The 14,056-nt window shown below is 40.5% G+C and overlaps 1 protein-coding gene across 2 annotated transcripts in view; it reads left to right on the forward strand.

Annotated features, from left to right (window-relative positions):
• Positions 1-14,056, forward strand: part of gabra3 (gamma-aminobutyric acid type A receptor subunit alpha3) — a 160,193-nt gene that overhangs the window by 80,119 nt on the left and 66,018 nt on the right. For both annotated transcript variants that reach the window (XM_088320438.1, XM_088320439.1), the window contains exons 3-4: positions 393-514; positions 8,292-8,359. In XM_088320438.1, coding sequence (XP_088176564.1) covers positions 393-514; positions 8,292-8,359 — 190 coding nt within the window. The remainder of the gene's footprint in view (positions 1-392; positions 515-8,291; positions 8,360-14,056) is intronic.

The following is a 14,056-nucleotide window of genomic DNA, read 5'->3' on the forward strand; positions in this document are numbered from 1 at the left end:
TTTCCTTCATGGCTTTTTGAGTCAAATAGGTTCCCAACCCCTGCTTTAGAGTAAGGAAACATTTGATTCCAGTGAAGGGAAGGTCAGTTTGGTTGCTCAAGTGCATGCCAAACAGGTCAGAGAAACTCCAGAAATGCATTATGGTCTACAAATCAGGGGGTTTTAGAACAGATTTGGAATCTGGCGTTGTGAGGGATTTTTGTACAGTCATCTCCTGTTAAAAAGTCATTGATGTCTTCTCTCCTCATTATGAGTGTCTGCTATAAACTCTTCACCCGCCTTGTGAAAATGTCCCATATAAAGTGGAATAGCTTCATGCTTTTTCTTTTTTTCTTAACTTTGGTTTGCCAACTTTTATTTTGAGACTAACCTCTGTGTGTCCTTTCTTTAAGTGCCGTCGTCGTCGGACACAGAGAGCCGCTACCTGATGACAGTAATAACATCACCATTTTCACGCGCATCTTGGACAGGCTGTTGGACGGATATGATAACCGACTCCGTCCTGGCCTGGGAGGTAAGACTGATATACCGCCCGTATGTAATATGGGTGGGCAAATGTTTGGTTAAAGATGTTAGCATAAGGGCCAGGAGGAAACTATACATTGATTTTTTTTTTTTTTATTGACGAGACTGCTTTGAATCCGACACCTGAGCAATACCTGAGTCAAAAATATCTCATCTCATCTCATCTCATCTCATTAGCTACACCGCTTATCCTCAGTAGGGTCGCAAGGGTGCTGGCGCCCATCTCAGCAATCATCGGGCAGTGGGCAGGGGACACCCTGAACTGGTTGCCAGCCAATCGCAGGGCCCACGGGGACAGACAACCCACTCGCTCATTCACACCTAGGGACAATTTGGACCGGCCAATTCACCTGTAATGCATGTTTTTGGAATGTGGGAGGAAACTGGAGTGCCCGGAGGAAACCCACGCAAGCACGGGGAGAACATACAAACTCCGCACAGGAAGTCTGGAGCTGGATTTGAACCCACGCAGGAGGTTCCCAAGACATGAACTGTGCCGCACATGCGCTAACCACTGCGCCGCCATGCTGCCCGTCAAAAATATCATGAAGAGAATTTCATGATTTCCTACCATTCTCGGGCAGTTCTAAAAATATTTATCTGCATTTTTTTGCACATGTCATCCAGGAGAAAATAAAAAGGGGGGAAAAATGGAGATTGTTTTATTTATTTATTTGTTTAGCTTTTTTAGCTTTTGATTTTTTAAATACCAACAATGATATGCATTTTTGAATAGGTAACTAGCAGACGTTTAAGAGTACAGTCGCTGCCCTAATTACAAATTATGGACGACCGTTTGAATTATGAATTTGTTTGTAAGTTGCTTCAGTGCTATATTTTGTATGTGTATGGTTTATATAAGTATGTTTAAGGCTTGTATAAGTAACCTGTATTGTTTTAATGTAATATGTTCTATAAAGATAAATAAAGTTAAGTTTAACTTACTTTTGGAAGATGAGCTTCAAGATTTAGGCCACTTCCTCCTCCGCGGTAAAAAGTGGCAGGAAAAAAAGCAATTCAACCATTTTCTCAACCGCATCAAGCTTTCTTATTCCACTTTCAAATGAAATGGCTCGCCTCCTCTTTATACTTCACACCGACCATATTGAATGGATGCACGAGATATTAAGCAATAATGTCAAAGTTCCTAGCGCGCTGGGGATACAGTATACTATGTTTACACACAAACTAGGAAGAGGAAGCAGATTTCTTCTTCGGAGTGGATGCTGGGTGACCTCTCACAGCGACACACGCCGGTAGCAGCGGAAAGAAGCACTAGAGTAATGTCCCGTACTCGGAAAAAGGTGCACACAATACAAAATCTAACTTACAGCAACGTCTGGATATTTTTCGACATCCCGAAATTTTTTTTCGTATCTACCGTTTTTCGTAAGTCGAATGGTTGTAAGTATGGGGAGCGTCTGTACATGAAATAGGTAGATAAACCATTTTGATTATTGAAATGCTCAGAATTCAAGCAAAGTAACAGATTGAGTCCCTTTTACAGCATTGCATTTGATAACATTGAAAAACTCAAATTGCATCACAGTGCAGGAAAATGGTTCTTTTCCGCGTGTAGGAATTCTACTTCTATGGAAGAAATGCATCTCCTGTGCTAATATTGTTGCGATATTCCACATAGTCTGCTTTACTGTGAGTAAATAGGTTTTGCGTAGTGTTTTTAAGGTTTATTGTTATTTACTATTACTCATTAATAAAGGAGCGATTGGAGGTTGACAGGTATAAGATCGAGAGACTGTTGATGATATGTAAGTGCTGTAGACTTAAAAATAAAGTTACTGTAGCTTTAAATGAACATACACATAAAAACATTTTACAGCACCGTTCTTTTTTTTTTTTTTTGCCTGTAGTAGTTTGCGTGCGCTAGCTGGCAAGCTGCTGCTGGCAGGGAGGAGTCAAAGGCGCTGAGCGGTTTTGAGGCGTCCCTAGTGGTCACTTGTGGGACTGCTCGGTAACTGGATTTTCCTATATATAGCCAGCTAGGTTTTTGGTGCAAATAAAAATGGGACACTAAAATTCTGGTGTTTAGAGATGCTCGTATAAAGAGATGCCACTCTACACCGCTAGCAACCTTTCCCAAATGTAAGTATAAGTCTGCAGACGCATTGTCCCTTCAGTTAAAGAGCTGTGACATGAGTAGCCCACATATGTCAGTCGAAAGCTTTGCCATTTCAAGCAAATGGTCCTCAAAGTAAGGCCACATGCTTGAGCAGACTTTCCTCAGTCATCCAGCCGGAAATCTCCTTTCCGCTCGGCTGAGTGCTGTCAAGCCCACAAGCGTAGCTACCAGGCTGTCGACCACCAGGACTTCGAAGCTGCGACCAGGCGGAGGAACCCGACACGATACTTTTCACTCCACGTTTTTCTCATGCAGAAGGTAGTTCGTCAGTTGAATTGCAGTTCATGATTTAAGATAAATCGATTTTAGTGGATATATACCGTATAATAGATCTGACTGAATGATCTGACTCTTCGAAATATCAGCCAAAAGTAAAACAAAAAATGAATTAAAAATGACTAATTGTACATATGTTATTGTTTGTCGGTCTGCCCGGCGATTGGCTGGCAACCATGTCCATGGTGTCCCAGGGCCGCTGCCCAACTTTTGCTGATATGGGCTCCAATGAAAACAAACTAGTTCGTATAAGCAGCTCTAAAATGAACAAATGAACTTCTAATGGTGTAACTAAAAGCGTGTTGAACCCCCAAAACGTTTTTGCATTTGATATAAATTAAATCACATATTTTGGGTAATGGTTGTGTTGGTTGGTGGGTAAGATAAGATAGGCCGGTATGATTCGGTAGGTGTGTAAACTTAGGTAGGTCGGTTGGCAGGTAGGTAGGTGGGTAGGTAGGTAGGGAGCTTGCTAGTTATATGGAAGGGTGCTTAGGTACGGAGGTAGGGAGATAGGTATATATGTAGGTACGTGGGTGGGTAAGTAGGTAGGTAGTCAGGTGGGTAGCTAAGCAGCTAGGTTGCTAAGTAGCTAGGTAGGCAGGTAGGTATATATGTAGGTAGGTAGCTTGCTAGCTATGTGGAAGGGTGTTTAGGTAGGGAGGTACAGTTGGGTAAGATTAGATAGGTAGAAAGTTAGGTAGCTGAGAGCGGGTAGATAGGTATATATGAAGGTAGGTAGGTAACTCTTAGGCAGGTAGCTAAGCAGCTCGGTAGCTAAGTAGCTAGCTAGGTAGGTAGGTAGGTAGGTAGGTAGGTAGGTAGGTAGGTAGGTAGGTAGGTAGGTAGGTAGGTAGGTAGGTAGGTAGGACGCCAGGTTGCTAGGTAGCTAGGTAGTTAGGTAGGTAGCTAGTTAGGTGCATAGGTATTTTGATGGATATAAAAAAACTTGGTTCTACAATCAGAAAGTATAAATTGGAAAAAAAGACCTAGCTATGTGGAAGGGTTTAGGTAGGGAGGTAGGGAGGCAGATGGGTAAGATTAGATAGGTAAAAAGTTAGGTAGCTGAGAGTGGGTAGATAGGTATATGTGAAGGTAGGTAGGTGGGTAAGTAGGTCGGTAGTTAGGCAGGTGGCTAAGCAGCTAGGTAGCTAAGCAGCTTGGTAGGTAGGTAGGTAGGCAGGTAGGTAGGTATGTATGTACAGTGCATCCGGAAAGTATTCACAGCGCTTCACTTTTTCCACATTTTGTTATGTTACAGCCTCATTCCAAATTGTATTAATTTAATCTCTTAGCTCAAAATTCTACACAAAATACTCCATTATGACAATGTGAAAAAGTTCTTTTTTTTTACTTTTTTTGAATTTATTAAAAATAGAAAACTAAGAAATCACATTTACATAAGTATTCACAGCCTTTGCCATGAAGCTCAAAATTGAGCTCAGGTGCATCCCCTGATCATCCTTGAGATCTTTCTACAGCTTAATTGGAGTCCACCTGCAGTAAATTCAGTTGATTGGACATGATTTGGACACACCTGTCTATATAAGGTCCCACAGTTGAGTGTGCATGTCAGAGCACAAACACCAAGCATGAAGTCAAAAGAACTGTCTGTAGACCTGCGAGACAGGATTGTCTTAAGGAACAAATCTGGGGAAGGATACAGAAAAAATTCTGCTGCTTTGAAGGTCCCAATGAGCACAGTGGCCTCCATTATTCGTAAATGGAAGACATTTGGAACCACCAGTACTCTTCCTAGAGCTGGCCGGCCTTCTAAACTGAGCGATCGGGGAAGAAGGGCCTTAGTCAGGGAAGTGACCAAGAACCCGATGGTCACTCTGTCAGAGCTCCAGCGTTCCTCTGTGGAGAGAGGAGAGCCTTCCAGAAGGACAACGATCTCTGCAGCAATCCACCAATCAGGCCTGTATGGTAGAGTGGCCGGACAAAAGCCATTCCTTAGTAAAAGGAACATGGAAGCCCGTCTGGAATTTGCCAAAAAGCACCTGAATGACTCTCAGACCATGAGAAACAAAATTCTCTGGACTGATGAGACAAAGATTGAACTCTTTGGTGTGAATGCCAGGCGCCATGTTTGGAGGAAACCAGGCACCGCTCATCACCAGGCCAATACCATCCCTACAGTGAAGCATGGTGGTGGCAGCATCATGTTGTGGGGATGTTTTTCAGCTGCAGGAACTGGCAGACTAGTCAGGATAGAAGGAAAAATGAATGCAGCAATATATAGAGATATCCTGGATGAAAACCTGCTCCAGAGCGCTCTTGACCTCAGGCTGGGGCGAAGGTTCATTTTTCAGCAGGACAACGACCCAAAGCACACAGCCAAGATCTCAAAAGATTGGCTTCAGAACCACTCCGTGAATGTCCCGGAGTGGCCCAGCCAGAGTCCAGACTTGAATTCGATCGAACATCTCTGGAGAGATCTGAAAATGGCTGTGCACAAACGTCTCCCATCTAACCTGATTGAGCTTGAGACTTATTGCAAAGAAGAATGGGCAAAACTGCCTAAAGATAGGTGTGCTAAACTTGTGGGATCATATTCAAAAAGACTTGAGGCTGTATTTGCTGCCAAAGGTGGATCAACAAAGTATTAAGCAAAGGCTGTGAATACTTATGTAAATGTGATTTCTTAGTTTTCTATTTTTAATAAATTCAAAAAAGGTAAAAAAAAAAAAACTTTTTCACATTGTCATAATGGAGTATTTTGTGTAGAAGTTTGAGATAAGAGATCAAATTAATACAATTTGGAATGAGGCTGTAACATAACAAAATGTGGAAAAAGTGAAGCGCTGTGAATACTTTCTGGATGCACTGTAGGTAGGTAGCTAGGTAGCTAGGTAGCTAGGTAGGTAGGTATTTTGATGGATGGAAAGAAACCTTCCCTCTAGTGGTTGTTCTACAATCAGAAAGTAAAAATTGGAAAAAAAATAATGATGTAATGAAAAATGTAAAGATTAATAACAGGGTTCGACAATGCAACCAATTGACCTGCAAATGCGGCCAGATTTACAGTGTGCCGGGGAAATAAAAAGTCAGGTTTCAATTTACTCTGCCTTGAATGTTCTGATGAATTACGGGGCATGGGGAAAAAAGGGGCGCAAAGTCATTCCTCCTGCTCCAACGCGTGCCATGCAATCTGCTGACTCGGCGTGGTGATAATTGCGTATTTTGCCAGGACCCTTCGCGTCGTCGAGATGATTCATGTGGAAGCGGATCGCTCCTCTCGTGGGAGGTTCTTTAACGCAGAAGGGGTCTCTTCACCTGTGGGTGGTCTCTTAGGTCCAGGACATAGTTAGCGCCAAGTATCTTCTTCGCTTTTGGATAAAAGCCTCATCGCTCTCTAGTTGGTGCGCCTTAGGGAGAAGCTATTTGTCTCTGCAAAAGTCCAAAAGCCTGCTTGGCACATCCGCCCCAAAGGAGCTGATTCAACTCACAAGGAGGCGGACACGATTTGGGCTTTTTCCACTCGTGCAGTCCTAATTTCCAATGAGGTGTCTTTTTGTCCAACTTGAAATTGTGCTCCCTTGTATTTTGGACTACCATAACCGTAACACTGCCACCCTACTTTAAAAGGCAGTGTGTATTAATTGACTGCTAGATGTTACTGCATTGTGTAATGCAACCAGATAGGAGTGCTAAAATCCTCAAGGGCAAATATGAAATACGGAGACTCAAAGGTTGACTTGACCCAACTAAATGGGTTGTTTTTAATCCACCCTTCAAATAAATTGGGGTCATTTTGCAGAAAGTAATCCCCACCTTAAATGGTAAATGGTTTGCATTTACATAGCGCTTTTCAAGTCAATGAAGACCTCTCAAAGCGCTTTACAATGTGCTTCACACTTACCCATTCACACACACACTCACACATCAATAGGGAGTCAGCCATGCAAGGCACCTACCTGCTTATTGGGGGCATTAGGGATTCAGTGTCTTGCCCAAGGACACTTCGACATATAACAGGGAAGTGCCGGGTATCGAACATGCGACGCTCTACCTCCATAGCTAATGCCGCCCAATGGGTTAAATGGGTTAATTTTGTCTGAAATAACTCTGAAAAGTAGTTCCATTTATTTAGTTTCAAACATCCGCCCACCTCTCCAAAATAAAAACAAAAATTAATAAATAAATAAATTAAATAATTAATTAGTTAAACAAAAAATAGATAAATGAATAAATAAAGAGAGAGAGAGAGAGAGAGAGAGAGAGAGAGAGAGAGAGAGAGAGAGAGAGAGAGAGAGAGAGAGAGAGAGAGAGAGAGAGAGAGAGAGAGAGAGAGAGAGCGAAGGGAGAGGAGAGAGACACAGAGAAAGGGAGATCTTTCAGATTTAATTTCCCCCTATGTTCCAGTCCGGAGCCTTCGCTCTGAAAATGCTGGTCTACTAGTGATCCCAAGAGCCAAGAAGAGAGCATACTCAATTTGGGCCCCGGTGCTGTGGTATGCTCTTCCCCCTGAGATTCGATCTGCAACCTCGGTGGAAATGTTTAAATCTAAGCTTAAAACACACTTCTACTCTTAGCATATGAATAACCTATATTTTATGTAGATAATATGTGTATTGTTTGCCCTCATGTAGGTTTTAGATGAGGGGATGGTGTCATAATAGTCTGTAATAATAGTTAGCAATAGGTTTTGATCTGTGCAGCCCTTTGAGACTCTTTGTGATTAAGGGCTATACAAATAAACATGACTTGACTTGAACGCATGAGAGGGAAAAACCAAGAGAGAGAAGGAAAGAGAGTCAGAAATCAAAAAAGAAAGAGAGGGAAAGATAAACAAAAGAGGAAAAGAAAGAGAGGAACAAGAGAGAGGGGGGTAAAAGACTTAAAGAGAGAGAGAGAGAAAAAGAGATAAGGATAAAGAGAGCGAATGAGAGGGAAAGAGAGAGGGCGTGGAAAGAGGCAGAATACAAAGCATAAAAGAGAAAGAAAGAAACAAAAATAAAACAAAGAAACTAAAACTGAAACAACGAAACAAAAAACCCAAACAAAGAAATAACTACACAAAGAAATAAAGACAGAAAAAACACAAAGAAACAAAGAAATAAAGAAACAAAGAAAGGAAGCATAAACAATGAAAGAAACAAACAAACAAAAAAGAAAAAAACAAATACACAAAGAAACAAAGAACCAAAGATACAAAGGAACAAAACCAAAAAAGTAAGGAAGCAAAACACAACCAAAGAAACATAGAAAGAAACAAAGTTGTTGCTGAGTTATAAACAAACCTTAAAAGAAAAAAATGTGGGGGGGGGGGTCCTTATGCATGTGAGAAAATACTGTAGCATTTCCTCAAGTTTTGTATCCTTCTTCTTTTTTTCTGGTTTTGCAGAAAGCGTCACTGAAGTGAGGACAAACATTTACGTGACAAGCTTTGGACCAGTGTCGGACACCGACATGGTGAGTGCTTCCCCCTCTCTTTCAGTATAACGCTAGCGCAAATTTTGATGGAAATAAAATTTGTTAACCATCAAAAAAACACCATCTTAGATGATCTAAGAGTTAATGAGTCCTGCGGCAGTGTTGCCGTTCAATAATGCATGTTTACAACAATGAGACCGATTGAGACTGAGGATATCATAAATAGTTTATCCCTTTCACAGCTAGCCTAGCTAGCTTAGAGTAAAACCGCTTACATGTAGTCAGGGGAGGCAGTTAACACTTTGCCTCACTTGTCCTAATAATAAAATTTAAAAATGTATAAGATCGGTATTTTTATTTAGTGTTATAGTTCTTTCTCATTTAACTTAGAAATGTGGGGATTTTCTTTTTTAAAGTCGCTGAATTTTCACATTTCCATGCCGGTTTATATCTGGGGTGGGCATCCATAAGGCTTTTTCATCGTGCCCACTATACAAATGCTTCAAAATTATTACTAAATTAAAATAAGGACTTAAAAATAGGGACCTTATAAATAATTTTGCTTCTGTTCTGAAATAAGAAAAAAATCCGGTTTAAATACCGCAAAAATACTACTACAGTAATTCTATTGTACAAAACTACCAATACATAAATTTTCCAACAGAAATACTACAAAAATAAAACGACAGTAATATTACAAAAATGCTCAAGAAATGCTACAAAAATATTATCACAGAAATACTACAGAAATACTTTAGGACCAAAATATCAACACATTAATATCCCGATAGAAATTCTACAAAAATAAAACCACAGTAATATTACAAAAATGCTCATGAAATGCTACACAAATATTGCATTGGAAATACTACAGTAATATTACAGAAATAATACAAAAATACTGCTATGGAAACGCTTAAAAAATATCACTACAGTCATACTATACAAAAACACTACTAAAGAAATATTATGACGCAAATAATACAAACACGGAAGAAATAATACAAAAATAATACTACAGTAATACTATAATAAAAAATACCAATACATGTATATTACGACAGAAATTCTACAAAAATAAATCCACAGTATTATTACAAAAATGCTCAAGTAATTCTACAAAAATATCACTACAGTAATACTATAATACAAAAATACTATTACAGAAATATTATGACAGAAATACTACAAAAAAATACTACTTCAGTAATCTTACCAAAACACCAAAGATAGACTACAAAATATCTATATAGAAATGCTACATACATACTACAAAAGTACAAAATACTACTATGGATATACAACAAAATACTTGTGCAGAAATACTTGTTAGCGCAGTGAAGTTATATGTATAGCCGGTTTCGGTGCGTGCGAGGCTGAACCTACGTTAGCCGAAGCTATGCTAGCCAAAGCTATGCTAGCCAAAGCGATGCTAGCTGAAGCTATACTAGCTGAAGCTATGCTAAGATGTTGTTTCATTTATCTGTAAATCTGACTGTGCTTCACCAGACACGAACCTAACGGTACATCACAAAATGAAACTGATCTTTTATGTATATAACCATCAAAGTGGATGACCTTGCATATCTTCCACACACTCTTGGACAATAATGGAGGTAGAAAATCGTTTTTTGTTTTCATCATTTTCCTTTGTGAAATTAAATGGTCGTAAGGAGACCCTGGGTGAGCGCCTCGAAAAGCAGTTGAAACAGATTCATTTAGATCTTTTCTTTTTTAATTTGTCGTCTACGGACGTTACGCAGAATTTGACATACTTGATCATGCAGCTATAATTGACCGCCTTGGGCTAAGAGCTTTTCTTTTCCTTTTTTGAACTTCAGCTCGAAGCCGGCACAACGTTTATATTATGCAACCGGATTATTGAAGTTCGGAGATCTTCGGTCTCGCGAGATGTCCGCACAAAGTGGCGTTGGCTGTTAAGAGTTGTCAAAGTCAAATTTTACACAAGTATTTTTCCAATAGATAATGACAGCAATTGAGTTGCTCCAATAAGTCCTTTGGAGAAGATTTTTTTATAATTTCTTTAAGGGGTATTTTGCTGCTAATGTAAAAATCTGTTCTCTGACCACTTGATTTCATTTACAACCATCACAGAATATCCTATTTTTCAGGAATCTACACTGCATAGTTAGATGAGAGTTCATACTTTGTACAGACAGAATGGGCAACTAGCAGACATTTAAGTGTCAGAACCAGAACAGAAACAGGACCCAATCGTGTAACGTTCTCATACAAGCCTTTGTTTTATGGGAAATGGGTAGTCATGCACGTTAGGTAGCTGGTCTGGCGTGGAAAGACCGGAAGCCAGAGACCGACGAGACCAATTCCAATTGCCCGAGTTGATATCGGACAGATGGGGTCGATACCGGACAGGAAGTGACAGACAGGATAGATAACAGATTAGGATATCGCAAATTAACAGGAGAAACTAGACGGGAACGAAAACTGGGGAAAATAATAAACAGGACATAATCAGACGGAAACTAAACTGGAACCCGAAATTAAACAGGACAACAATAAACGGGAACAATACCGGACTGGTGATATCATAGGAAAACAGGACAGAGTCAGATCCCACATCTTGTGGGGCAGAAATTTGTCTGACGGGCTGACCCTGAAGTAAGAGAGCCCTGAGCTTTATGTAAACAGAAAGTCAATCTCTCAACGAGCCGCAGCTGGCACCACACAGGGCGGGGCCAATTGGGCACCATGGCAACCGTGACACTCATGGGCAGGGACAATTGGGCCCCACGGCAACCTTGACACACATGGGTGGATCCAATTGGGCGCCATGGCATCCATGACATTAAGAGTACAGACGCTGCCCTACTTACTCACAAGACGATTGTTCTTAAGTTAAATTTGTTCGTAAGTTGCTTGAGTGCTATATTTTTTATGTTTAAGGTTTATATAAGTATGTTTGAAACTGAAAAATAAACGTTTAATAAAATGATATGCTTTATCACAATAAATAAAGTTAATTTTAACTTACTTTTAGAAGATGAGCTTCTAGAGGTCCTCCTCGTGGTAAAAAGTGGCAGAAAAAAAAGTGATCCAACCATTTTCTCAACCGGATCAAGCTTTCTTATTCCACTTTCAAATGAAACGACTCGCCTCCTCTTTATACTTCACACCAATTGAATGGATGCACGAGATATTAAGCAATAAAAAAGTTCTTAGCGCGCTGCAGATACAGTATAGAATGTTTACACACGAACAAGGAAGAGGAAGCGCATTTCTTCTTCGGGGTGGATGCTGGGTGAGCTCTCACAGCGCCACACGCCGGTAGCGGCAGAAAGAAGCACTACAGTAATCTCCTGTATTTTTCGACATCCCAAAAAAATGTTCGTATCTACCGTTTTTCGTAAGTCGAATGGTCCTAAGTAAGGGAGCGTCTGTATAGAAGAAAATACATTAATATATTAATGCACAGTAGAGGTAAGATAATCGGCTGGGCCCGAACCTGGCCCGAAAATGTCAATCATTAATTGGGGCCAGCCAGGCTTTTCTCAAGCGTTTTTTTATTTTTCGTTGTGGAAGATCTGCACAGCATGCACTCTGTTCGGCGTACCTATTTTTTCTCAAGTAATTATTTGGAGAACTACCTTTTACTTCTACTTAAGTAATATTATTTTGAGGTAAGTTTTACTTGAGTAACACACTTCGGCGTTGCACCTCGAAGCCGCGTGCATTATGGCACCGAAGTGCACACTTGATTTGAGGACGAAATAAATCCTAAGCGTAACTTCTAGTCTGAGTGCAGCTTCGGGCTTACTTCGGCTTTGGTTCCTCATACCAATAAAATAAGTATTTAAACACCCTGCTAATTTTCTATTTCTCCCACTTAGAAATCATGGAGGGGTCTGAAATTTCCATCTTAGGTGCATGTCCACTGTGAGAGAGATAGACTAAAAAGAAAAATCCAGAAATCATAATGCATGTATTTTTAACAATTTATATGTGCGATACAGCTTCAAAAAGGTTTTTGAACATCTGTGTATCATCCTGATTTCTGACCCTGAAAGACCTCTTAGTCCGCCCATTAGAAGTCCACCTGCACTCAATGTATCATCCTGAATCAGATGCACCTTTTTGAGGTTGTTAGCTGCATAAAGACACCTGTCCACCTCATACAATCAGTAAAACTTTAACTATTAACATGGCGAGCACCAAAAGCTCTCCAAAGACACCAGAGAAAACATTGTACACCTCCACAAGGCTGGAAAGGGCTACGGAGCAATTGTCAATCATGCATTGTGATTTCTCTATTTTTCTTTTTAGTCTATCTCTCTCATAGTGGAAATGCACCTATGAGTTTCTTTCACTATATACATATCCATCCATCCATCCATCCATTATCTGCACCGCTTAGCCTCAGTAGGGTCGTGGGGGTGCTGAAACCTACCCATCTATCTTCGGGCAGTGGGCAGGGGACACCCTGAACCGGTTGCCAGCCAGTCGCAGGGCACACGGAGACAGACAACTCACTTGCTCATTCACACCCTGGGACAATTTGGACCAGCCAATTAACCTGAAATGCATTTTTTTGGAATGTGGGAGGAAACTTGAGTGCCCAGAGGAAACCCATGCAAGCACAGGGAGAACATGCAAACTCCACACAGAAAGGTTCGATCTCATGACCTCAGAACTGTGCCGCACACGCGCAAACCACTGCGATGCCGTGCTATACACACACACACACACACACACACACACACACACACACACACACACACACAGAGTTAATTAGTTATTTCATAAAATATAAAACATTGTTAGTGCCTAAAGACCTTACCATGAGTATAAAGTAACGCAAAGGGCATCAATTATTCACTGGTCATGACATTTCCAAGTAAAAAGTATGGGATCATTATCGATCAATACCACCCTCTTTTCACTCAGATAGTATGGATATGAAAACTCCAAGTATCGCCCATCCCTAGTGCACGGCACCTTAAGCGCAAAGATTCTCCATGCATATTCTTGTACATGCACGAGTAGTATGTGGAAGATGAAAAATTAATATTGCGGTAGCGTGTCATTCGTTTTAGTGATTCAAATATGACAAAACATCCCAGTTTTCTGCATTTTGCACAGAAAACTAGCATGATCTTCCATGTCAGTGAATTAGCATAGTCTTTTGTGGGATGTTTTCTGAATGAAAAACTTGCATCTTCTATACCGAAAAACAGCTCCACGCTAAAAACTAGCTTTCTTTTTCCACGCTTCAACACAGGCTTGTTTGAAGCTTCATCCTTGAGGCCAAAAACTGTTTTCTACACCCAAAAACACCATTATTTTTTACGCTGAAAACAAGAGTTGTCTTTGATGTATACAACCAATGTTTTGATCTACAATAAAACTAGAGCCCTTGTCTTGAACCCCAAAAACTAGCGTTGTCTTAATCCAAGCTACAGGATAGAGTTGTCTTCTACATACTTAATCTATTACGCTCAAAATTAGCATTCTCTTTAAACCCAAGAACTAGTGCTGTCATTGAAGCTAAAAACAAGTATCGTCTTTGATGTAGACAAGCGGTGTTTTGTTCTACAATTAAACTAGAGCCCTTGTCTTAAACGCCAAAAACTAGCGTTGTCTTAATCCAAGCTAAAGGATAGCTTTGGCAATCCACCTGAAATGCATGTCTTTGGAATGTGGGAGGAAACCGGAGTGCCCGGAGGAAACCCACGCAAGCACGGGGAGAACATACAAACT

This window comes from Urocampus carinirostris, chromosome 17, assembly GCF_059441175.1.
Source record: "Urocampus carinirostris isolate Australia breed hairy pipefish chromosome 17, RoL_Ucar_1.0, whole genome shotgun sequence".
Classification (NCBI taxonomy): Eukaryota; Metazoa; Chordata; class Actinopteri; order Syngnathiformes; family Syngnathidae; genus Urocampus; species Urocampus carinirostris.